Genomic DNA, 26,867 nt, shown 5'->3' on the forward strand with positions numbered 1-26,867 from the left:
AGTCAGAGCTTTGAAGCTAAAAGGACATCAGAGGGCAGTCAGTCTAGCCCCTCATTTTGACAGCTGCCTCTTGATGCAAGAGAGCTTGGGCAAGTCCTTTTCTCTGCCTGTACCTCAGTTTCTCCACTTGTCAAAAAAGACTGCCTCAGAGAGACAGACGGATCTAGATTCAAATCCTATTCTTGCTACGTAATCCATCCAAAAGAGACAGGGCAGCTGTGGGTGGATCCACAAGAGACAAGTGACCTCTGCTCCCAGAGATAGAAAGAAAGTCTGTCCCCTGACTCTAGCATGTGTGTCTTCCCTGGGCCTGTTTCCTCAGATGTCACACAGATGGCTTGAGTTCTATGGTCACTTCTAGCTCTAGTGTCCAGTGCTTGCTTGCCTTCTCCAGACCTCAGTTTCCTTTTATGTCAATGAGGCTAAGGACCCCCGCTATCCCTTGTAGAGCCCGAAGCTCAAGGAGGACTGAAGATTTTTGCGAGCTCGCACGTGTGTCAGTGAAGGGGTTGGGATCCTTCGCCGGGGAGCTTGTTGTCGGCACTGTTGTCTTGGCTCAGCTTCTTGTGCAACGCAGGGAAGCCAGCTGGATGCAGGCAATGTGGGGGAGGCCCTTGCTGGTGAGCGCGCTGTTTGTGAAGGGCCTCGGGCTGGCTCCAGGCCGTGCCAGGAAGGCCTGATTGGCCCCAGCCTCCCGGGCCCGGGCACTGGGCACGGGGCCCACTCCGGTGTGTGTTTGCGAAGCTACTTCCTGAACGATCGGGCCCACTGTCCGCCCTCCCCTGCCTCGGCCAGCCGGACGGGGCGGCAGATTACGGCATTCCTCACATAGTTTGCTGCAGGCAGCCAGGGAGGGGAAAATGTACGAGCGTAAAGAGAGAGAGGCTCGGGTCGGGCTGGAGAGGAGCCCACCTGCTCCCTCGCGCTGCCTTGGCGAGGGCTGGGGCCAGGGGAAAATGGGCATGGGGAGGGTGAAGAAAGGACGGGGTTTCCTCCCACCTTCCCCAGTCAAGGGTCCGGGTCGGGGCTGACCACAAGGTTGCCGAAAGAGTTACTGCCCACCCTGTCTGTATGGTAACAACTCGGGGATGAGCATCCATGGGCCCCCCAGAAAGCCTGCACCTCTGACCTCTTAATCCTGGCCCACAGCAGCCCCCTGCTGGATGCTCCATGGCCAGGGGTAACCTGGCTGCTTTGGGAGACTCAGATTAAGGGCTCTTCCAAGTCCCCCACCTCCCTGAGGACTGCCTAGTACTCAGTGGGATGTGGGATTTGTCTCCTTTTCCTATCTTCCTGGTAGTCTGGGTCAGGATCACTGCAGCATAAGACCGCTTCAGCTCCCCAAGCATCCGTGAGCTAAGGGCTCTGGGCCCTCCCTTCACTGACATCAAAGCTGGTCCTTCTAGGACTCGGTGGAGAGTTTTGGAGAGGGATTGGACAATCCTTGATCCCATCCATGTGGACTTTTGGTCCCACCCCCACAGTCTAGCCCTGGGCCTGTCTTTCTGCTCAGAGGGACCTTGATCAGCTTTCCACCCTTGGCCAGCACAGCCTTCAAGAGCCCAAGGGTCTCTCTGCATTCCCTCAAATGCTGGGGAGTAATTATGCCTGATTAGAACTAGGGGAGAGCAGGTTGATGGAGTCAATTAGCCGGTGAGATTTATCAAGCCTTGGTGAGCGTGTGAAATGTTGGGGACCCAGAGACAAAAGCAAAATGACGTCTGGAGCTACAGAGGCCACCTTGTCCCACCTCAGAATTTTACAGATGGGGAAACTGAGGCTTAGGGAGGTTCCCAAAGTTTCATAGATAGCACCAGAGGCAAGATGTGAATCCTGATCCTCTGACTTCTCAGTTGGAGCTCTTTCCTCTGGATCACCCTGCTCTCAAAGGTCCCTTCTAACAAAAAACCTGGCTGTGTGACCCTGACCAGAACATTTATCTATCCTCTCAGTGCCCCCAAGAATCTCCCTATCAATCAGGTGCCAATTTACATCGACAGAGAGACATTTCCATAGCAGAATTCCCAGAACTTGGCTACGGCCTTTCTTACAGCCTTGTTCATAGAGACCTTGCATCATGGGATGGCCACAAATGTCCCTGGTTTCTCTTTATGAGGCTGGGTGCTCCCTGAGGACAGGGTCATTAGGCCTATGCATCTCCCGTTCTTCTACAGCCTTGGAGTAGGGAAGGGAGAATCCTCAATCCCATTTTACAGATGAGGAGACCAAGGCTTTGAAGTTTAGCATCCCATCCAGAATCAGAGGAGAATTTGGGCCCCAAGTTCAAGGCTTTTTAAGAACTAAATATCTCATGCACTAAGGCACTGGGCACTACTGAGCTTTCCTTATAAAAGGAAAAGCCTCAGCTGCCGCTCTGGAGGATGATGGTTTCCAAGGTCCCTCTTGCCCTCGGAGCCATTTCAGCTCTGCTCTTCTCTGTTGGAGGATCTCTCTTAGCTTGATGCTCCATGTCCAAGACTGTGGCTCTGAAGGAGGAGATGTGGGGGAGAGGGACAAGTGCCAGGCATCAGGTTCCTTACAGACCTGGCACACTCTGGATGCACACGGTGCTCGCTGGGAAGAGCCCGGGCAACAGCAGCCCCCACACGGAGGCCCGGCCTCTACATGGAGATGAGGATAACCGGCTGCTTTCTGCAGAATCCCTCACAGGGTCCCTGAGGAACTCTCCTTCAGGCACTTTCCCAACCCTTCTCTGAATGGAACCGTACCATGGTTCTGGGGCTGGGGAGAGAGGGAAAGAAATCTCTTCATTTTATAGGTGAGGAAAGTGAGAGCAATTATATCAAGACACAGAATGTCTGAGCTGGGAGGGAGCTTAGAACAGGGAAAGTCAGAGCTGGGAGGGGGCTCAGAACAGGGGATGGCAGAGCTTGGAAGGACCTTAGAATACAGAACAAATCATGTTAGAGCTGAGATGAATTGTAGAACAGAGATCGTTGGATGTCTGAGGGTTCTGGGAGGACCCTCCTCGCCCTGGAGCTGGAGGATGCCCAGGACCCCAGCTTGGAGCAAGCATTACCCATTCTACTGGCATTTTCCTCTTTTCCATTTGAGGTCTCTTCCTTGGCCGTGTCCCCACTGCCAGAAGTTGGCGGTAAGGACAATTGCAGGGGTTGGTTTCAGGGCATCCAGATGCCAAAATATCAGGGCAGGGAGGAGATTGCCAGTGGATTTGCATCTGGATCTAAAAATATTCCGGTGCCTTTTGGAGGGTAGAGACCTTCACACATCTGGAGACTGACCCAGCTATTTCTATAGCTCATGTGGCCCAGCACGTCCTTCAGTTAAAAATAAAACTTGGAATAATGAGGGAGGGCTGTGTGACTCGGGAAGATTCCAGGGTTCCAGGACATCCTTGGGATGGCTGGGAAGATTCTGGGGGGTTCTAGGGTTCTCGGTGGGATAGATGAAGTTCTTAGGAACTCTGTTGTTATACTTTTCAAGGAGCAGCAGAATCCCGAGGAGCAGGGTCACACTAAGTGCTGAAGACCCGGGTCCGAATCCTGTGGGGCTTGAGCAGGTTACCCAACTTGGTGGGTGACCCGAGGGTGGTCTCCGGGGTCCATATTTCCATTCTGACGTTCCCATGAGATCGGACTGGGGGGAGGGCTCTGCCTCTCCTTTCCTTCACCACATTCATCAGGTTCCCTCTCCCCTTCCCAGGCCCAGCGGGGGCCCTTCGGTGCCAAGCCTCTGAACGTGGCTCGGCTGCTCCTTGGACCACTGACATGCAGCTGCTCGTGGCCAGACCCACATTTGGAGCCCATCCAGCTTGGTAGGGCCTGTTGGAACTTCTCCCCAGCAGGCAGAGGCCCTGAGCCTCCATGGCCCCTCAGCCGCGCCAGAAGGGAGAAGCAACGTGAGAAGGGAGCTTGTGGAGTCTTCTGGGCTTCAGTGGGGCTTGGGGTCCCTTGAGGGGAGTCTGTGGATCAGGGTCCCTGTCCTTGGTTCTCTGTAGACAACCACTTACAGGGGGTCTCCACCATCAGACCAGGAGCTCCTTGGGGGCAGGGCCCAGGTCAGAGCCGAGGGCTGGCACACAAGCTTGCTGACAGACCGACTGCTGAATAGATGGAGGTCAGTCAACCTGGGGCCCCATTGGCATTACATGCTCCAAGGTGTCTCACTGCCTTTGGCAGGAACAACAAGCGGTGCCAGAATGATTGTTCACCTTCCCTTGGAAGGCCACGAAGGCTGTTATTGCTTTGGGCCTTCCTGCCAGTCCCAGAAGGCAGTGCCCAGCACCCCTAGTTGGCAAATTCAGTAATGGAAGCCTTGCCTGGGGCCAGCAGTTCTGTGAGGCAGAATTCAAAGCCCAAGTGCGATAGCCCACATTTCCCAGGGTGGCCACCTCCCCTGGCCCTGCTCATTGCCTTAAGGCTGGTCTCCCCAGCCAGACTCAGCTGAGGGGTTCCGTACAGTCATGGAGCGTCTCTCCCATGCTGGGCCCTTGCAGGAGAGGAGTAGGGTTGAGAGCCTCTGCGCAAGAGAGATACTCGCAGTGACATCTGAATATTCTAGGAAAGCTTTTCTTCCCCCCCCCCCAGTGCCTAGCACTGGGCCAAGCATACAGCAGCTGCTTAATAAATCTTGTTGGATTAATGAAGTATTTTTTGGTGATAGTGATGGGATGTAGTGGAAATGATGTCAGAAGGCTGGGGCCCTGTGACTTTGGGTGAGCTGCTACATCTCGGGGTTAATCCTCATTTCCCTCTTCTGTGAAATGGGAATGGCCATTCTTGCTCAAGCTTGTTCATAAGAAGGCAACCATGTTCATCCTTCATTCTCCAAAAGGAGAAACAGCGCATAATGCTGGTGAGGTTCTGAGTACACCAGAATGAGCTTTGCATGTGACACTAGTGAGGTTCTGGGTGCATCAGGATGGGCTTTGGATGTGATACCGGTAAGGTTCTAGGTGCATTAGAATGGGCTTTGGATGTGACACTGGTGAGGCTCTGGGCACATCAGAATGGGCTTTGGACTCAATGATGAGGTTCTGGACGCATCAGAATGGGCTTTGGATGTGACACCGGTGAGGCTCTGGGTGCATCAGAATGGGCTTTGGATGTGACACTGGTGAGGCTCTGGGTGCATCAGAATGGGCTTTGGATGTGACACTAGTGAGGTTCTGGGTGCATCAGAATGGGCTTTGGATGTGACACTGGTGAAGCTCTGGGCGCATCAGAATGGGCTTTGGACATGATGCTGGTGAGGTGCTGGGTGCACAAGGTTGGTTTTTGAAGATCTCAGAGGCCTCTCCCAGGCAGCTCCCATTTTGAGCCCCACGTAATCATTCCTTTAATCAAGGGATGGCAGCTTTTCTTCTCCTAGCAGTGACCTTGGAGCCAGGGGCTATAGGTCTCAAGCCTGGCTTGGCTGTCATTCTCCAGCTGCCTTGTACAAATGTCTCCCTCTTTCCATTTCTCCAGATGTATGGTAAGGGAGAAGATCTCTCTATGGACAAGTTAAGAACAACATCCTCCTCCAGTTCTAAATTTTCCCTGGCTAATGGAGGCCCAAATAATGTCTTTCCCCTCTTCACTTAGACCTCTCCAAATATCGAGTGGCCCTCAGGGTTCCCCATTCATTCACTAGGAGCCTAAAGAATGACCTCTGAGGACCTTCTAGCCTTGGGAAAAGAAAAGGATGGGAAAGGAAATAGGTGGAAGGGGAGGAGAAGCAAATGGAAAATTTGAGGTCCCTCCCTGAGAATTGAGGGCTTGCTCGCTTGCCTTGACCAAGGAGTGGGAAGGTGGGGGGAGGCCAAACACAAAGCAAACCAGCCTCTGTCTCACCCTCCTCCCCGGGCTGTGCCCTGCATGGAGGCTGAAATCAAAACCACCTAATACCTTGGCAGAACAGCTCCTGGCCCTGGGGATTGGGGATGGTTGGGCCCCTTAAGTGATACTGTGAACAGGAGCGATCGGTTACCGGGAAAAATGCCTGGTATGTGGGAGAAGCAGGGAGTCCCATTGCTCCCTGCCCAGCCCTGCTCTCCTGCCAGGGGCCAGGCCCTCCGGGCTGGGGACTCTGGTCACTGCAGCCTGGCTTCAGGCCGAGATGGAAGAGGCAGCCGTGTTGGGAGCGTGGAGGAGGTGTCCCCACCAACTCTCCCCAACCACTAGAATTAGAGTCGGACTCTCCAAGGGGCCTGGGACCTAGAACGTAGAATGTGGGATGTCAAAGCTTTGGGAGCCTTAGAACACAAAATATCAGAACTAGGACTGATCTTAAAATGGAGAATGGCAGAGTTGATTGGGGCTTCAGAGAATAGATCCACGGTCAGAGGGAAACATAGAAAAGTCAGTTCTTACTGGGCAGACAAAAGCAGACAAAGTTGTCCCTTCTCTTAAGGATCTCACATTCTAAAAGGGGAGACAACTCACAAGGGAAATCTGGAAAGAACATGGGATGTCTAAGTTGGAATGAAATTCAGAGCCCAGGATTTGAGTGCTAGAAGCCACTTTGGGAATCATTCACATGGACAGAGGAAAATGGAGACTCAGAGGCCAGTTGGTGGCTCCCCCTACTTGCCCTAGATCCCAGGGTTTGGCAACTCAGGTCTCTCCCCCTCCCCCATCTTCTCCCAGAGGTCTTTTCCCAGGTGATCAAGACTTTCCTTCCCCAATGACAGCTCCGCCTTAACACTTAAATCCTCCTGGGAGAGAGAGAACCTGACCCACGGGAGGAAGGCCCTTTCTGGGGAGCAGCAGGAGCTAGGGGAGGGGGTAGAGGGCAAATGGGAGGGAAGGAAGACAGAAAGAAAGCCAAGCCCTAAAGAGGGCACCCCTAGCTCCCCAGCACAGCCCTTTCCACATTTTCTCATTGTTTTTCTGGCTCTCAGAGGACAAATACCCTCAATGTATGGGACCCCTTTGACTTCTCTAGGAGGACAGGATAAAGGTGAATATCTCCATTTTATAGATAGGAAGAAAAAGATCCTTTGAGGAAAGATGGCTTGTTCAAGGTCATTGTTGATGTTGGACACCAGGCCACCTCTCAGGGGATGTGAGACAAGGAGGAGGCACATGACAGAGGGAAAAGAAATACTGTGAGGAAGAGGAGGGAAGCTCTGTCTCATTTGGCCACTTATCCCTCACCTCTCACAGATCTATGAGGTGCTGATTCGCGAGTTCACCCGAGGACTGCTGCCCACAGAAAGGAGGATGGTTTACCTTGGGCAAAAATGGCAGGACAGATTCTGGCTTGATAAAGCAAAATGGTTCACCTCAGATTTTCCGAGATGGTACAAGTGTTTTGGGATGGAGGGAGCTCCCCGCCCTGGAGTTTCCAAGTAGAAGCTAAGATCTCTAGGAGGAGCATTTTCTGCTCAAGTGTCTCCTCAGAGCTGTGATCCTCCAGGTTAGGGCTGGTGTCTGAGGCTAGCTCATCATTTCATGAAAAAAAGGATGCTCAGAGGACAAAGAGACCCTTCCAACATGGGATTCTGGAGTCAGTCCTTTGACTGGCCTCCACATTGGCTTAGCTGCCTCCCCTGGAGGCTGTGGAGACCAAAGCCCATTTTAGGGAAGAAACTAAGTCCAAATCCCAGAGGCAATTCCCAACCAGCCCAACCAGGCAAGTCCCAACCAGTTGTGGAGGGCTCTCTTGTTTGGCTGACCTTTGCTTTGGGAATGCAAACCACAGCATTGCCTATGCCAGTATCTAAGTCCTAGCCCCAGGGGGAGAGAAGTCAGCTGTCCAAAGGCTAAGTGAGCAGGTGCATCTGGGAATGGGACACCTGGCAACTTTCCCGTGTGATCCCAAGGATCCTTTAATGAGGGATCCTGCCCAGGGACACGTAGCATTTCTCCATAGAAGCCACCAACTGTGCCCTTGAGCTGTGGCTCAAAGATTTTTGTTCTGAAAATCTGGTGGAGGACTCAAATCCCTTCAAGGGATTGATCTTGAGAATGGGGGGACCATGCCCATGGCTTTACTGCCATTCTGTCCCCAACACCCAGCTCCTGGGTGTGGTGGGGACCCGTCATTGGAGGAATTTTGTCTCCATATTTAGGAGCCCTGGGGTGGAATTTGGACTCTGATATTGATGGTGTTGGAACACAAGGGAGCCTCCTGATCGTGATTGCTGCAGATCCCACCCAGACCTGCAGAATGGATCTCCTCTTGTGAGAGGATGATACAAGGAGACAGAGAGGCTGTTGTGTTGTCTGACCTCTCTCCTCTTCCCTGTGCTTCCATTTTATCTTATTCCCAGTCCACTAGCAACACCTGTGTCAGCAAAGGCTGCCCTGCAACTCCAGATGCCCTGATCCACAGCAGGGGAGGCTCTCGGAGAACTGACCTGCTCCTTAACAATTCCTCCCCCCCTTTTTTTTTTTTTGTTATTTTTCCCCCACAGCCTGGTCCGCCTACTGGGGAATGCAAGGAGCACTATCGCCTCCGGATGGTTAAAGCAGGAGGCGATTTTAGGAGATGTCATGGAGGCAAACATACAAAAGGAGAAGAGGACTGTGGTCAGAACAGGCATTTCAGCCTCTCCTCAGGCTCCTGGCTTAATTACCCTGACTGAGAAAATCTTACCAGGCTCTTCTTCCTTAACTCTGGAAGGATCCTTCTCACGAACAGCTCTGGTTCTTCTTGTAATTCTTGCCCCACATTCAGATGCCATATGCTGGAATACACGGGTTTGACACTAGTGTTTGGAGATCCAACTCAGAATGGATCTTCTCCTGTGAGAGGATGATACAAGGAGACTGAGAGGCAGTTGCTGTTCTCTAACCACTCTGAGAGGCTGTTATGCTCTCTGACCTCTCTCCTCTTCCCTGTGCCTCCAATGCATCTCAACACCTGTGTCAGCAAAGGCTGCCCTGCAACTTCTTTAGATGGTATGATCCACAGCTGGGGAGGCTCTCAGAGAATTGACTTGCCCCTTAACAATTGACCTGTCCCTTAACAGATAAGATAACATAGGAGAAGCTCCTCACCCACTTGGAGCCTCCATCTTTTCCTCTGTAAAATGGGCTCCATGCAGAGCTGGCCTGAGCCTTTAAGGCTATTGAGTCCTTGTTTTGCCTAGAAAGATATTCAGCCCTCAAGAAGGACTGTTGGTGTAGAGTTGGAAAGCTCTGAAAGGGCTGTCAAGGCCAACCTCCCCATTCTGCAGAGAAGGAAACTGAGGCAGAACAAAGCTTGCGACTTGTCCTGGATCACCTAGGTAGGAAGTGGCAGAACCAGGATTCAGACAGGGTTCTATGACTATGGATTCTCCCAGTCAACCGCCTGGTGGTTCTGCCTCCAAAAAGAATGGCCTTGTCTTCTGTTTGGCATGGATTTCCTATCATCTGCATGCACCTTGTGGTCCCCTGTCACCCCAAATACAGGCTGTTTCAAGGATGAGCTCCATGCTTCGTGTCCTTTGGTCTCCGACCCCTGTCATATTCCTGGGCACAAAGCGGGGCCATGTCAGGGAAGGTGGCTTAAGCAATGGATGACTGGACCAATTGGGTACATGAATGCTCTACTTTCAAGGGACTGTTGTAAGACTCAAAGGACTTATGGCCATGAACACTGCCACATGTGTACTGTGGGTATGAAACATGACTGAAATGAAGCTGGTTATAATTGCCAACATGTCTCTGTCCTTCCTATTCTTAGGACTCAGCTGCCCAGGCACACATTTAGTAAGACACCCAGGGTAAGTACCCAGAACAGAGGGAAGGAGGTGCCTCCCCTCCCATGAAGGCTCAGGGATCTTTGGGATTCTTAGTCCTATGGCATATCCCCACTGGGTGAGAAATGAAGGAGACACTGGAGGAGAGAAGTGGATAGCTGCTGGGGGATCTTAGGGGCTAAATTTTCCACAAATTTTCACTCTAAGTGCTGAGTGAAAGTCCCTTTTTCAGAATAATGATACAAATGAGGAAATAAACCAAATGGATTCTTCAGTAGGAATTCTATCTTTGGACTAGGAAGGTTTCTCACGAAAGTCGTAAAGGAAACCTCACTTATTGTTTCCTGGGCCCATGCTTTACATGGTCACCTGCACTTGGCACTTCATGTAATGTGTGATAGAATATCTCTTTAACCAGTAAGTGAAAGAAAATATACAATAAAAACAGAACAAGGGTTGTTTTTTTGAGATACACATATAAATACCTAAAAAAAATCACCCTCCAGTTTTGGAAGAATTTTAAACTGAGATTTAGACCAAGCCTTTAGATTTTGAGCTTTTGAAAGAAATTATTTTTGGCCTTTCTTTGTCTCCCCCAGCAGTTAGCACAGCTCCAGGTATGGGAGCTATTTAATCAGTGTTTATTGACTAACTGACTAGATGCCCTCTGAAGACTTTCCTGTTCCTGAGCTGAAGTTGGCTGGGCATTTAACTTGTGGAATCAATTCTTCGGGTGAGATGCCTGGTCCTAGGAGGCAAATGCTCTAAGTTCTATGACCTATGGTCAGAGCTATACCTAGGGATCGGTGATGGGAGCTTTGCCCAAGGGCAGAGACATCTGAGATGCCTCCCTATAGCAGTGCTCTGGGATTTGACAGGTAGTTCTGGTATTCTTTAGTCTATGCTCTAAGTTCTAACTTGAACATTGGGTGCCTCTGTCCATGAGGACAGAGATGGTGAAAATGTTCACTAGGGTTGGGGTATTTTTAAGATTAAGCAGCCTGTTGGTGAGCTGTTTGTGCCTCCATTACTTCATCCATTCGCTGGGGCTCACAATTCTTAGCTTCCTCGCTTGTCCCAGCAGCTTGAGTTGACATTAGGCATTTGGATAGCCTGGTTTGATGATGGTTAAATGGCTACAGTTGGTTGAAGAGAGACTTGGCCTGAGAGCAGAGTTGTTTTAGAACAGTGTGAGCAGCTGAATGTATCCCTGTTTCCTCCTTGTTACAAACCAAAGGTACAAACTCTGCTCAGGTCACCTCAACACCTCCTCCTCGGGAGCTCAGACCTCCCAACCCTTTATCCTCCCTCTCCCTGGACTTCTGTAACTCCCAGAATCACCCTCTGTTCTGAAGGGGTCAGACTTCCCGGGGTGGGGGGAGAGGGGCAGCATCCCCCTGCTGGAGATCCATGAACAAAAGCTAGGTGGGGGCAGCCCTAGGATATCTCGGAGGGAATATACAAGTTGCCTGAGCTGGGGTCTCTGTGGGCCTGTCGAGTTCTGAGACTCTGTGATTGATCCTCTAAGGTCCTAGCAACTCTGGTTGGCTGCTGCAGGTGGATAAGCTGCTCCGCTTTGATTTGAGGGACTTAAGCCACGCGACCTCCGAGGCCCCCTCCAGTGCTGGTTCTCGGATGCCCCAGTCTGTGCAGCGACCAAGGAGGCTTCCTGGAGGGGGTGGAGCCTGGCCCTGGCTTTCTAAGGGAGGAGACTTTGGCCAGGCTGAGGAGGAGGGAGGGAGCCCGGCATTCCAGGTGTAGTTGGGTGCTCATCATGTGCCAAGGCTTGAGCTGTGCCAAGCCCTCACCTCCCAGGCCCTCCACGCCCCAAGCACCTTAGCTCTTGGTATGCATTGGAGGCTCGACACTGATCCCCCTGAGACAAAGCTCAGGCAGCCTCTGGGAACCTCCTGTGGGGGGAGAGGTTCCCTTCTGTTTTGTAATGCGCCTGAGCTCCCAGCCTTGGGAAGCGACCAAGAAAACAGCGCCGTAAACAACCCAGCTGACAGAGAAGGCTGTTGGAGATCAGGGGAGAGCGGGAGTGGGAAGAAGCAGAGGGGGATATGGGGAGCAGGGACTTCTGGGGGATTAGGACTCCAGCTTCTTCTGCTCTGGCCCCTCTGTTCCCCTCAGAAGCCAGACATTTCGGGGAGCAGGGCTCCCTTCCGTGGCTTCTTCCCCAGATCTTCCCCGAGGTCTGCCACCTCTGCTGGTGGACAAGTAAGATGTGATGCTTGTGAACTGACCTGGCCCCCCTCCAGGCACCGGCGGCTGGTTGGCTTGGTGCCTCCCCCTAGACCTTTGTCCCTTAGGCTGGCATTGGCTTTAAAGATAGACACCCTGGCTCCCAAGTCTACAGTGGCTCTTTATCAAATCCCGAAGTCCGGGTAATTCTGGATCGGCGCCCCTTCTCACCTCTGGAACTCAGTTACCTCATCAGTGACATGAGAGGGATTGATTGAATCTTAAGCTTGATCTGAGTTTGAGAGTCTGCTTTGCCCTTGGTCCACTATGAACCTTCAGGCTTTGGATTCCAGACTTCTCACCTATAAATTGAGGATGAGCCTCCTTCCTAACAGAGTAGTTCAAAAGAAAGGGACTTCAAGGACTTTTTAAAAATGTCAGCTGCTGGTGATTTTAACCGAGGGCTTGGGCACCCTTAATCATCATTAACCATCATCACCCATCTCATCTCAACATGGCAGTGGCTATTGGCTACTAATGCCAGACAGACTCCTTGGCTACAGATTTCACACACCTACAACTGGAAATAAAGTCACAGACCATCTATTCCAACTCCCTTATGGCATGGATGAGGAAACCAAGATAGATGGGGAAATGATACAGGCAGCTCAGTTAAAACAAGTTCTTTTCTAGGTTATTCCTATTTGATCTGGTCCTTTCAGAGAACGTTACAGTCTAAAGGGACTTTAGGGAGTACACAATCCTTTACAGGATTCACCTCGATATTGTCCCCCAGTAAGGTCTTATCTAGCCTCTGCCTCGATATCTCCAATGAGAAGGAGCTCAGCATCTGCCAGAATCAGTCCGTTCCATTGCTGGACAGCTCCGCATGTTAAGCGAACTTTCCTTACATTGTGCTAAAAGTTGCTTCTGTGCAACTTGCCCTGAAGCTGCCAATTCTGTCCTCTGGAGCCAAGCAGACCAAAGGCAGTCTTTCTCCCAACTGACCTTGCTTGGAATACCTGAAGAGAAACCTCTTGTCTTTTTAAAACCTTATCTTCTCCATAGTAAAAATCCCTTGTTCTTTGGGCCAATCACATTCCACCAGCCCTGACCCATCCTTTAGAGATTCATTGGGCAAAAAGCGGCATGATGATTGTCCAGGATCCTTATCCATCTTGTTATCCACGGTAGAAGCGTAAATGTATCTACATTTGTTTTCTTCCCTCACCCAGGATATTGTTGTTGTTGTTTTTGGCTTAGGCAATTGGGGTTAAGTGACTTGCCCAGAGTCACAAAGCTGGGAAGTGTTAAGTGTCTGAGACCAGATTTGAACTCAGGTCCTCCTGATTTCAGGGCTGATGCCACCTAGTTGCTCCTGCCCAGGATATTGTTAATTTATTAATACGCAGTATCAATAATGAAATAATCATCTCTTCTGATGCCCCACTATGGCATGGAGGTAAGCTGAGTTCTCTAAGCCTGTGCCAGCTGGTCACAGGTGCCATGCTGACTACAGGGGCTCAATTTTGTCCCTCTCTCAATGATTTTCAAATCTATCATCCAAAACACAGTTTTGTACTCTGTGCTAGGGTTGGGCGGACCACCACTAAGGAAATTCTGTGCCATTGATAAGTTCATTAAAGTATCCATTGAGTTTCTGTTTTGAAGCTTTTTTACATCATGCTTTCATCTGATCCTCACCATTATAATTATACTAGAAGGGAGGTTGGGCAGGAAGGATTATCTCCATTTTATAAATGAGAAACTGAGGCTCTATCCAGAGGGATAAACTTGCCCAGGATAATAAAGCTAGATAATAGCTGAGTTGGGACTTGAACTCGGGTCTCTTGATTCCCAGCTGTCATGATTCTTTCCATGACAGCTGGATAAAAAAGGCAAAGCTGAGTGAGCATATGAGCACTCCCTGCACCTGTGGATTAATGCTGACCTTGGCTTTCAAGGGACTGGATGAGGGCAGAACAGATATTCTCATGGAACAGCCTGTGGGGGTGGTGGGGGTAGATGCTGGCCAGGTCACCAAGGGGTGGTGCTGTGGAAGGATGGAAAGTTTTCTGTATCATTTTCCCATTCTTCCATGGCCCCTGCCCTGTGGTTCTGAATGATGAGTGATAGAGTCTGCTTTGAAAATTTTCCATGAGAAGTCTCGGGGTGGAGCCACCCACCTTTTAGTACATCCACACCCATACTCACACCCATTATTAGAGTGGAGGCTTCATGCTGTAGTCCCCCAGGCCAGCCCTGGGTTTCTGGGGGTAGAGATTAGAGACATCTTTGACAACCAGCTCAGCCCTGACCCTTCCACAATCAGTCGATCACTATTTATGAGATGACTAAGGGTGCAAAATCTGTTGATAGGGGAGAGACTTCATTGGGATACACTCTAATACTTGCCCCTAAGGAGACTTGGGAGCAGGTAAACTTCACAGTCTCTTCATCCTTCCCTTGCATAACTAAGTCTTCATTTCATGAAATGTTGGGACTAGAATGGACCAAGAAATGACCCAGTCCTCACTTCATTTTGTACAAACAAGGAAACAGGAAAAAGATTTGGCCCAAGTCAAATGGGGGAGGTTGGAAGGAGCCTAACTGGGCTTTGTCCTCAGACTAATCAGAGATACTGAGAACTCAGACCTGGTCGAGTTCGTTTTCCTGTCCCGGAAACCTCCCTGAGTTCTCCAGCCCACATTGATCTGTGTCATAGAATCAGGCTGGAATGGACTCTGGGGACCTGTGGTTCAACCCCTTCGGTGACCATACAGAAAATGGAGCCAAGCCTAAAGACAGAATGAGACTCAACTATAGTTCCAACACAGAGCGGCAGTGGCTCATGGAATGGACTCTCAGTCTAGGGTTCATTGGCCTCCATCTATCACCGACTCCATGAAAACTCAAGTCTAGTTCAACATGAAAGGAGGCGTCACAAGAAACCACTTCCTGTCACTCTCCTGGTTTCAAGGTGCAGCTCAGAAACTTTAGCCTTCATCCCTCTGAACCTCAGTGCGATCCTCTGTCAAATGGCATAGTATTTACTCCACGAGGTTGTTTGGAGGCCATGTTGAATATGTGTGTAAAGAGCTCTGCAATACAGGCTGGATGGATGGATGGACAGACAGAGATAGACAGATGGATGGAGAGATGGAGAGATATACAGACAGATGGATGATAGCTAGACAGACAGATAGATGGACCTACAGTGATAGATAGCCAGATGGATAAATAGATCGATAAATGATAGATAGAGAGATAAGTAGATAGATGGATGAATAAAAGAAAAGAGAGATGGAGAAAGAAATAGATAGTGCATGTGTATGTGTTGTGGAGCCTAGGTTGAAAACTCTCAGACTCAAGTCTACACTGAGTATACATATATCCAGGACGGGAAACAAGGAATTCTCAGAGTCCTGAGAATAAACTTGGAGCAGCCAGACTTGATCTCATTATCCAGAATCATCAACATTGTTTAACTCTTTAGTATCCTCTGCACCTAAGACTTCAGGCAACTCACAGCCAGATCTCTACACGAGACTATCCAAGAGAGAGCTACGAGTTTCACAGAAACACAAACCCAGATTCACCTGGGGAGGGAACAGGAACCAGGCCCCCCAGAGCTGTGGCGTTCGACCAAGGAGAGCCTCCTACTTAGCTTACCCTCTATCTTGTGAACATATTAAGTTTTATAGCCACAATATCAAGACTAGTTTAGGTGAAGCTCTCAGGGCATGAAAGCGGGGGAGTATAAGAGAGCCAGGAGAGACTTCTTTGGGGCCGAGTGGAGACTTGAACTCTGCCTGCTTTGATCATCTGCCTACAGACAATCTCAGAGAACCAGAAATAGTTGGGCCATTATTCAGGCCGTCGGCAGCCAGTGCCAGCTTCCTACCCCCACAGCTCAGTCGTGCTTCCTCCCTGGTTCTGGCGGCCGAGAGAATGGGACGGAGTCTTTGCTTTGGAGCTACGTGTCTCTTCTACAGAACCAGCCCATTTCCTCCCCTACACCAAGGGGGTTAAATGAAAGGGGCGGCCTTAGAGAAATTGGTTTCCCTCTGTTGGAGGATTTCAAACCAAGGATGAATGGCAATTCTCATTTGGGTCTAGGATGGACAATATTCTCCTGGAAGCTGCATTCGGTTCTGAGAGTCTATGATTAGATGAGCTTCAAGGTGCCTGGGGTTCTGATCCAACATCAACCATAATATATTAGGTACAGAGAGGAAAGGGTTACTAGGAGAGGTGACCCTAAACTGGGCCTTAGAGCAGAGGGTTACCTGATTGACCAGAAGGAGGGCTTTCTAGATGGGTGAATATACCTCTCCTAAAGTCATCCAACTTTGTCTTATAATTATATCCATCAAAGGATGTCAGAGCTGGAAGAGACTTAGAACAGGAGATGCCAAAATTGATAGGGGCCTGAGAATAGGGGATGCCAAAGTTGAGAGGGACCTGAGAACAGGGGATGCCAAAGTTGAGAGGGGCCTGAGAACAGGGGATGTCAAAGTTGAGAGGGGCCTGAGAACAGGGGATGACAGAGCAGGGAGGGGCCACACATTAGAATTTAGAATTGTGGAGGTAGGTTGGGGTCTTCAAACCATCTAATCCATTTTCCTCATTTTCCAGAGGCATGCAATAAAGTCTCTACCCAGAGAGTCGGGGGCTCTCCCAGATTCATCATCTTTGTAAAAGCCCGGCTGATATTTCCCATTCTCTGATGTGTTGCCCTACTACCTTCTGTGGAAGTTTGGCTCCATGGAGGCCGGGGCTGTCTCCCGTTTCTGGGACCCCAGCTCTGAGTCCTGCCCAGAGTTGGTGTCTAAGTTGAGTTGACTGTAGGGAGCTGAGGAGGGGGGCAGCAGTGGATTGTTCTATGGGGTTAAGCCAGGAGCCTGTGGAAAGAAATAATATGAGGTGAGTCTGGAAAGTTAAACCAGATTGTGAAGAGCTTCAAATACCGGGTACAGGCCTTGGGACTGGTGTGATAGTCAGAACAGTGGGGTCCAGGATGTAGAGGGTGAAATCGTGTGTCTCTGCTGCTAATATTTCTGTCATCCTGGGTAAGAGTGTCCTTCTTTCTAGACCTTGGGCTCCTCTTCTACAGAACAAGGCATGGTCATAGGCTAACTGGATAATAATTCTAGATTTGAAAACTCTTAGAGAGTGTTATGTTTGGACTTCTCCTATTACAGCTGAGGAAACCGAGGTACACGGAGATGACGGAGACTTGCTCATTTTTATATAGCTATTAATTATTAAAGCACCAATTCTTCTCACCATTAAATCCAATGGCCAGCCCACTGTGGGAGGTCAGACTAATCAGCTTTGCTTTTCTTAGCCCAGGCTCAATGGCACCTGCTTCACGAAGCCCTCCAGGATGCCTGCCACGGGCCCCTCTGCTCTCTTAGTCACTTTCGTGTAACCCTGTACATTACGGGCATCCGGCTTGTGCCATCTACTTTCTGGGCAGTGCTCTGTACACACTAGGTTCTGAGAACTGGGTGAGGTCTTGGTGATTCTGTGAGAAACAGGGAAGTGTTTTCTTCCCCCAACAGGTGTGGGAAAGCAAGAGATTTGGGAAATTCCAAGCACACGGAGGCTGGGCTGCGGTGGTCCAGACGGCTCCTCCGGGGCCCCCTTGCCCTCAGGAAGGTGGCCCAAGAGCGTCGGGTCAGGCCTGGCCCGGCTTTACTCCTTGGTTCCCCAGGCCCCTCCCTCCTGGATTCATTTTCCAAGGAGCTACAATTACAATGGATTAAATTCCCTCCTCCCCTTCCTGGCACAGATGTTCACTGGCAACAACAGTGTGGGGGCCAGTGACTGCCCTGCTATGCCTGCTGGAGATTCTAGGGACACTGCCAGCCAGATGGAGGGGGGGGGGCGTGGGCAGCGAGTGTCCGCCCAGACCTGGAATGCCTTGGCTTTCACCCATTCCTGGTGATGCTAAAGAAACAGGTCTGCCTCCTTATGGGAATTTCCCAAACCTCCTGCTTTCCCACACTTCACGGAAAAACACTACTTTTGTTTCTCACACAATCCTGAACGTCCCTCCCAGCGGGGATGTTCCATGTTCTAAAGCCCCTCCTTGCGCTGCCATTGGATCATCTGTAATCCAAGCATCCTTCTAACTCTCTGACAGGGTCTTTCACCCCCCCCCTAATTCTCAGTTTCTGTTCTTGTCAATCCCCCACACCCTCACTTCCAGCTTATCATCATATGCATCCTGTGAGGCCCCACTTGATGTGAGAGCTCTGTTCATTTGACTTTGTCCACCCAAAGGTTCTTTACGCGTGATAGGTCTAGATTTGGAAGAGCTCATTTTTATAGGGTTTCATTGAGTACCTGCAAAATCTCTAGTCCAAGGGGAGTTGGTGTGAAGCAATAAAGGATTTGCCGCAAAGAGTCCTCATGGAGGGGGCAAAGGTGGGGGGGGCTGCGTTCATGCCCACTGTTGCTTCTTGGTCTCATCTTTGGTTCCTCCAATGGCATGGGCAGGAATGTTCCTGGTCACCATGCTAGGGGCCAATCACTGGGTGCTCCCTTCTTGCTAGAGTTACCCTAGCTCTGCCAACTCTTCCCAGGGAATGCCCTCTCCTGCATACTTGCTTCAGAGTCACCTACTTCCTGTCCTGTTGCTGTACCCCTCTCCCCTCCCAATTTTGCTCTACACGCAATTATGGCTGAAATCAGCCCTGGTGACAACCATCATTATGTAAATATATATGGGGCTGCGGGGCTCCATCGCTCAGCATTGCTCCCTGAGCCCCGGACTCTTGAACTGAAAGCAGGTCCTTATCCTTGTCTTCTCTCTCTCTCCCTCAGAGCTCTGTCGTCTGTGGTGGCTTTGGGAGCCAATATCATCTGCAACAAGATCCCTGGCCTGGCCCCCCGACAACGAGCCATCTGTCAGAGTCGCCCCGACGCCATCATCGTGATCGGAGAAGGGGCACAGATGGGGATCAACGAGTGCCAATACCAGTTCCGCTACGGCCGATGGAACTGCTCCGCGCTCGGCGAGAAGACCGTCTTTGGGCAAGAGCTTCGAGTGGGTAAGGGATGCTCTCGAAAGTCAGCCAGATCATGGAGAGGGAGGAGGTGGGTGGCCGGCCACCTGGGAAATGGCCTTTTGCCTGGATGGACTATAGAGGGACAAGAGCCTTCCTGCTTCTGACTTCTCTTGAAATAATATGCCACGAATCCCACCCTCTTATTTATCTAAGTAACGCGGCTGCCAACCATTCCGGTGCATAATTCTGTGATCCAAACAATACGCGGACCATCCCATTGTCTTATTTCTCAAACAAAACCACATCCAAACTACTCAGCTCCCTATTTCTGCTGCTCAAATAATGCATTACCCAGCTCCCCTCCCGATTCTGTAACTGAAATTAATTATAAACCTCCTAGTTATAGAACTGAAATAATGTACAAATCGTCTCACTTCTTCCTTTATTGAACTGGCCCAGACCACTCCGCTCCTTAATTTCCCCAAATAACGTGTTAGCCGTCCCCCATAGTTTTGTAACTGAGATGCTCGTCTCACCGTCCCACTTCCTGTACTTATCGGAACCATCATTCAGTTAGTCATCTATCAGACACTGATGTCCCACTTCTTTTTCTCCAATTGAAATAAGACCAAGCCATTTTCCTTCCTTTTTCTTCCTACGTCCACTAAAAAGGACCCAGAGGCTTCTTGTGGGAGATCTATATACAGTCCCCATGTGATTTGTCCAGCACTGGGGAGCCATTGGCAGTCTTGGGCCAGATGAACGACCCGTCACGGACGGGGGGTCCTGGCTCGGGTACGATGTAGGTGACGAGCCCTCCGGGTAGCCTGGAATTTTACTGTTTTCACAGCAGCCAAGTGCCCGTTGGTAGGGAATTTATAGCAGAGACTGGGTCCGGATGGGCCTGGTGCTTTGAGATTTATTTAGGTTAATTACTCAGCTGTGTGTGAGTGTGTATGTGTATGAGCACGTGTGAATGAGTGGGGGGGGGGGGGAAGAGAGGGTCTTCATGTGAGTGACGTTCAACAAGGCTGGAAAGGAAGTAGGGTGGAGGCCAAACAGCATAGGGCTCTAGCTGTCAAACAAAGGAGTCTGTGTGAGCTACAGGAGTTTCTTGAACAGGGGAGTGACATAGTTGTAGTCAGACCCAGACTCCCTGCCTCTTACCCTAATTTCACTTTGGTGGGTTGGTAAAGGTGGGATCGGAGACAAAGGCAGGAGAGACTAGAGGCAGGGAGGCCGGTCAGGACGTCAGATGTCGCACTCTCTCTGTCCTTCCTCTGACTGCGCCCGCTGTCCTTAGGACCATCATCACCATCTGCCTGTCTCCCTCATTCGGCCCCTAGTTGCCAGAGCTTGGCTCCTGAAGCCATTGTCCGGGGTAGCGGGGAGACCCTGGGATTTAGACCCAGAAGACCTGGTTTCAAGACCCAGGCCTATGACTCCTAGAGCAAGGCCCCTGGCTTCTCTGGGCCTCAGTTTCCCCACTGATAAAAAAAAAACAAGGGGGCCAAATTAGCTCTACCCAGTCCCTGGTAGCTCCCGGGCTCTGAGTCAGAGGAGAGGGAGAAGAGGCAGCTTTGGAGCCCGGGACGTGGGCGGCCTGATCGATGTAAAAGCTGTGGGTGGGGTAAACTTTCCATGCCCTGTGGGTTTGGGAAAACCCTGTGCCAGGCTGCTTGGGGGCACTTCTGCAGAGGAGCGGAGAAGCCAGCGGGTGACGTGGGCTGCTCGGCTCCTCTTGGCTCCCCTCCCCATGTGGGGCCCAAGGGCGGCCTCGATCCCGGCGCTGGCTCCCGGGGCCTCTTCCCCACCCACCTTGGCCACCCACTGTCTCTGGTTTCCTGTCTGGACTGTGGCTGCTGGGGGAACCCCCGACTCTGATTGCCACATCAGGGACCACCTGGAAGCCTTGGCCAGGCATTAGATGTGAGGTAAGGCCCGAGCCAGCCAGGAGCCTGAGGTTACCCTGGTCAGCTGGTGACCTTCCCAAGGCCCGATTTGTATGGGCCTCCACCTCCCCTCCTCGGAGCCGAGGCTCGCTCAAGTGAACCCCTTCGGTCTCTTCCGATTTCCCCAATTCTGGGCACTTATCAAGGGTCACCGGGCCAGGGCAGGGGGCACAGCTACAGACCCACGGAGGGCTCCAAGGCACACGGTCCAAGTGAGATCCACAGCAGAGGCCGTCGGGCGAGCGTCTTCAGATTCGTCCTTCAGCCATTATATTCCCAGCATTATTAGGACCATTTTACAGGTGGGGAAACTGAGGCTTGGAGTAGGCAAGAGATTCAATCCTGGGGCACAAAGCTATCAAGGAACTAAATTCCCAGGCGGATCTCTTCTGATGCTTCCAAGTCCAGTGGTTTTCCCTAACCCTGTGACCAGTCACCCCAAACCTTCTCTCAGGACAACGTTCCAATTCCTGCACCAGCAGCTGGGACAATGGGATACAGAGCTCAGGGGAGCCAAGGACCCCCGATGTCAGGATGGGGGTGGGGGCGGAGCCTCAGACCTAGAACCCCCTCCCTTAAATGTCCAAGGTGGGCTCTGACAATCTTGGGCTGTTAAACAATCGGGACTTTCACAGCAGTCGCCTCCAGGAGACCCAGGATAACTGCTGGAGCCTGGGCCTGCCGGGGAGAGCAAGGACAGAGCAGCAGCAGGGCCCGGCCTGTTTGTGGGGCAGAGCACAGCTCTTCTGGGCCTCGGTTCTGCTTCTGTAAAATAAAGGGCCGGGTGAGGGGGCTCAGGCTGCCAGAGTGCAGTGGGGTTAAGGACGTGATCACCTCGGGGTACCTTTCCTGGCCAGGCCGCTTTGGAGCATCCGACTCCGACCTGGGCAGCCTGCTCTCCAAACGTGCCACTGCCCGGGGTGACCGGCTGGGGGAGGAGGGCCAGGGGACCTGGGAGCAGCCTCCGAGAGGGGCGAAGCTTCTGGCTTCCATGTGAGGGAAAATGCCTGAATTCTCTGGGCTGTCTCACAGGGGAAGTAGTGATCTCCCCGTCACTGAAAGCCTTCCTAACAGGTCTGGAGGACCCACTGTTGGGGCTGTGATGGAGAAGAGGGGATGCTTGGGGAGGCCGCCTGTGCCCCTTCCAGTTCTGAGGTGCTGGGATTTCCTGACTTAGCCTTGGGTGGGGCCCGGTGGAGGCTCAGGCTGCCTCTGGGGACAAGGCTCAGGCCTGGGATCAAGGGCAGAAATGGGACACAAAGGTCAGTTAGGGCTTCATTGTGCAGTTAGTGAAATCCAGACAGAGAGGGCAGGTAACCCAGGTGTGACTGATTGGATGAAATTGGAACTGCCGTCCAGAGCTTGGAAACCAGACTTTCCTGTGGCCCCCACCGCTTGTGATCAGGACTTGGACCCGAGGCCTGGTTATGGCCTAGCAGCTTGCTTGGCACTTGAGGTCCTACAGGGCTCCATTGGCCTCCTACTGGGGCCTCCCAGCCTCCTTGGAGGCTGACTCGGAAGCTCTGTGGCTGCTGAGTGGCTGACAGGGGGCCTGCCAGGCCCCAGTCTCCTTCTGGAGCTGCCACGAGCTGGGGAGGGGCTCTTCCCTCTCCCCGGTCCAGAAGAGAGGGGCCTGCTGACTTCCCTGCCCTTCCTCCCACGGGGTACCCTGGGCTGCACCCATCATGTGGCTGCTGCAGACATGACCGGGCATAGGAGACGCTAATCCTGCTGCTCACGTGGAGCGGGATGGGAGGGGCAGGGCTGGCCAGGCTGTGCCCCCACCGAGTCTGCTAGCGGCCGTGCTGGGGGGCTGACTCCGCCCGTTGGAGTCCTGACCAGACCCCATTTGCAGTTCCAGGTGGTTCTCCCCCTCTCAGCTTGTGTTTTCCTGACCCAACCTTTATGGGAGCTTTTAATCCGATGCAAAAATCAGGAGGTAAATAAGGTGGCGGCAAATTCTGAGCAGCTCAGAATGGCAGAGCTGGGAGCCCCTTCAGCATCGGGGAGCACACTGCAGTCGAGTAAACTGAGGCTTTGAGACCCTGCCTCGGGGTACAGGGGGAGAGGGTGGTCAATCAGGCAGTGTCCTGCCCCTCACACCTGGGCACTGCTGTTTCCTGCTCACACCCATCCCTCAGTCAACCCTGGCCACAGCCTGAGCGAGAGTGGGGTCGGAATTATCATCCCCGTGTGGCTGACTTACCCAGGACCACACAGCCGAGGAGTGGCAGATGAACTGGACACTTTGGAGGGTGAAGAGGAGGGGATTTGGGTCAGCTTAGTTGAAACGACTCCTGGATTTCTGGCCCTTCTACCCACAAGCACTAGGGGCTGGGCTAGAAGGGGGAGCTGATAAAGAAGGCCGCTCTCTATGACCTTGTGCAGATTAGGAAGGGGCCTGTGCCTAAGCCCAGCATCACAGGGTTTGGGCCCCAGGGGAGCCTCGAGCTGGACAAGGTCATCCAGCAGGCAGGTGGACGGCAGGGCCAATAATGTCCCCCCACCGGCCTTCCCTGTGGGCCCTATTCCAGGCTACCCTGAGCAGCCTTTCCCCCAGTAGCAACTGCTTCATAAACACTGAGTCATCCCCATCAAGTCTGGAGCTGCCTCTGAGCCCCAGGCAGCCCAGAGCGCGTGCGGGTGCCCTGCCCACCTTGGCTTGGGATGGCAGCGTTCATGCCCCAACCCCCACCTGATGCCCGGGGAAGCCTGAGAACAGACCCTGGCCCCCGGGACACCTGTGTGTGCTGAGTCACAGGGATAGAGTGTCGGGAGCGTGGAAGGGAGGGCAGAAGCTGGGGATCCAGGGCGCAGGCTTGCCGCCTCCCTCCCTCTGACTTTCTGGTGCCCGAGATGCCGCCACCGGGGTCTCGCTCCCTGGGCTCGTGTCTCCTCTCACGGCCAGTCTGTGTGGGAGCGGGAGCAAATTATAAACGCTGGTCTGGCTCCTCCTCTGCCAGCGACTGGAGAGGGATCGGCTTCTTCCAATCCTGCCTTAAGTTGTAGAGCCTGTCTCAACCCTGCCATCTCACGTTCTCAGCACCCCCTCCATGCCCCAGCTCTGACACGGTGATTTGGCTCGGGCCCCGACTCTTACCAGCCCTGCCAGGTCCAGGGCTGGGGGTTATCGGCCCTTTTTGAAAGGGGGGGTGGAGGGTAGGGAAGCGGCTCATTTGGGTTCCATATGTTATGGGCATCCACAGAGCTTGCCGGCCTCCCGACCCCAGCCAAGTTTGGAGGGCTCTGGCTGAGCTCGTGCCCACTCCCTGCATTCTAGTCTAGCTTGGGTCACCGCCGCAGTCCCCATCCCCCAGCCTCCCCCCATGCAGAGCCGGCCTCCTACATCCTGGCATTGAGAGCTTAGCTGCTAATGCTCTCCCAGCAGGTGATCCCGAGAGGTTAACAGGCTGGGCACTGCTCGGTGGCCACAGAGCGGGCAGCTGTAAGCAGCCTTTCGATCTCTGGGGCTGGAGGGGAGGGGAACTCTCGAGGAACCCTCCTGGAAAATCAGGCTGCTCTCCCAGGATCAGGCTCTTTCTGCCCCCCCCCCGGCCCCTCTTGGGTTGTGTTCCACAGAAATCCCCTCCACGAAGGGCCCCCGGACTCAGGGAGAAAGTCCTGGGCCTACAGGCTCAGGCAGGGCCCCAGCCCCGTTTCTCCCTGGCTGGGAGATTTAAGTACGTCACCACAAGTCAGATTGGGAGGGGTAGCAAAGTCAAGCCTCCCCCCCAATCCAGGACACTTTTCCCCCTTCTCCCTCTGGGTCCACGTTTCTCCTTTGGACCTCAGCTTTCCCACCGGTAAAACAGAAGTTCGAATTCCTGCTCTTTCTCCTTCCTAGAACAGTTCCTCCATCACTGACTGTCTTTGGGTCAGTCTTCTGTCTGTAAAGAACAGAAGTCAGGTCCCTTAAAAGTGCTTGCGGTTCTCAGAGGGGCCGGGACAGCTCGAGCTAGGACTGTCCTTAGGAGGCAGACCACGTTAAGGGAAGATGACCCAGCTTCTCCAGTACTTGGCACAGGAATGATTGGCAGCAGCTCTGGGGGCCATGCCAGGGAATCTGGCTTGCTGATCTTGGGCAACCGACACTCTCTCTAGATCTGGGTATCTCTTTAAGATGAGATTGACCCTTCCAAGCTCTGACATCCCCTGGTTTAAGGCCCCTCCCAGCTCTGACATTCCCTGTTTTGAGGCTCCTCCCTCTCTGACCTCCCCTATTCAAAGGCCCTTCCCAGCTCTGACATCCCCTGTTCTAAGCCCCCTCCAGCTCCAACATCCCCTGTTCTAAGACCCCTCTTGCATCCAACATTCTCTGGGCTAAGGCCCCTCCCAGCTCCGCCATTCTGTGGCTCCAGGATCCTGGGAGCTCCCCGTTGCTGGTGTGGTTTGAATGCACCCAACTAATTAAAAACAAATGACTCGGGAGCTGCCAGGAGGCCTGGCGTGTTTGAACGTGGTGTGACTTTTTATGATCCTGTATTTATAATCACATAATAGGAGGGCTTATGTTGGAGACACTGACTCAAGCTTAATCAGGGCAGCTGGCCCGGAGGCCCTCCTCTCGGCTCCCTGCAGGAACTTGTGTCCTATCTCCATGACACCCCGAGACTATAAAAAGATTGCTGGGATCTGCTCCGGGCACAGGGAAGGCACAAAGTGGGACTGTGCTAAGGGGCCTGGCCTGGAAGTCCAAGGCCCTCGGTGGGAACTAGCCGGGCATCTCACCATCCCTGTGCCTCGGTTTTCTTGTCTGATGAAAGGCTCAGATCAGCCAGTCTCCAACTCCAACAGTAATTGGAGCTGGAAAAGTCCCCCCAAGGATTCCCGGGGCCACTCAGCTGCCATTCTGGGAGTCTCTGCCCACTCCACACTGGCCCGAGTCCCACATTCATTATGAGCCTAATTTGAGAGAGGCACAAAGACTGATGTGGAAGGAGAGGACATAAAAAATGGCTCTTGTAAAAATATTAGCTCCCATCTTGAAGGGTCATAGTGATCATCAAATGAGAAAATCTTTAGAAAAGCACATAGTAAGTGCTATATAATTGTTTATTAGTGGGTACTGGACCCGTATTTAGGTCTTCCTGACCTGAGCCAACGACGTTATATCACGGAGCTGCTCTGGTGCAGATCAAAGGTGTGGAAGGCAAAGTGTGGAAGGGAAAACTTGGTGCTAAGTTCAAGATGTAGCGTAGTAATTAATAGTACTAACGACAGCAGTCAGCAGCAGTCAGCGGCAGCAGGAGGAATTGTGGGAGGAGCAGCTGCAACAGTCAGCAACAGGAGCAATAGTAATAGTGGGAGCAGCAGCTACCGCAGTAGTAATAGTGGGAGCTGCAGCAGTCGTCAGCAACAGTAGCAAGAGTAATAGTGAGAACAGCAACAGTAGTCAGCAAAAGTAGCAATAGTAATAGTGGTAGCAGCAGCAGTCAGAAGCAGTAATAATAAGATGGGGAGCAGCAGCAGTATAACAAGCAGCAGCAGTAGTCAGCAACAGTAGCAAGAGTAAGAGTGGGAACAGCAACAGTAGTCAGCAAAAGTAGCAAGAGTAAGAGTGGGAGCAGCAGCAGCAGTCAGTAGCAGTAGTAACAGGAGCAATAAGTAGCAGCAGTGATAGAGGGAACAGCAGTAGTCAACAGCAAGAGTAGGACTAGTAGGAGTGGCAACTGTAGGACTAACAGGGACGGCAACAGTTAGACTAGTAGGAGCAGCAACAGTAGCAGTGGTGGTGGCGGCAATGGTGGTAGTGGTGGGGATTCTTCTGCCCGTAGCCCACTGAGAATTATAAAGCATCTTCCCACTACAGTCTTCCAGGCTAGAAGCCAAAATGGAAGCCGGTCCATATCGTTCCCCTTGAGACTCTGCCCAATTGCCTTTTTCCGGTTTCTGATTTATAGAATCGTCCCTTTGCACACTCTCTCTGTCTCTGTCTCCCAGTGTCTGTCTCTTTCTGTATAGATGCCTCCCCATCCATCATTCTATCTCCTTTTCCTCCTCCTTCTCTTTCCCTAACTCTCTTTCCTAACTTTTCTGTGTTTTTCCTAACTTCCTCTT

At 52.1% G+C, this 26,867-nt stretch overlaps 1 protein-coding gene across 1 annotated transcript in view; it reads left to right on the top strand.

The window, feature by feature from the left end:
• Positions 1–26,867, top strand: part of WNT7B (Wnt family member 7B) — a 79,813-nt gene that overhangs the window by 38,067 nt on the left and 14,879 nt on the right. Inside the window, exon 2 of the mRNA XM_031937839.1 lies at positions 18,674–18,900. Coding sequence (XP_031793699.1) covers positions 18,674–18,900 — 227 coding nt within the window. The remainder of the gene's footprint in view (positions 1–18,673; positions 18,901–26,867) is intronic.

Source organism: Sarcophilus harrisii, chromosome 5 (assembly GCF_902635505.1).
Source record: "Sarcophilus harrisii chromosome 5, mSarHar1.11, whole genome shotgun sequence".
NCBI lineage: Eukaryota > Metazoa > Chordata > Mammalia > Dasyuromorphia > Dasyuridae > Sarcophilus > Sarcophilus harrisii.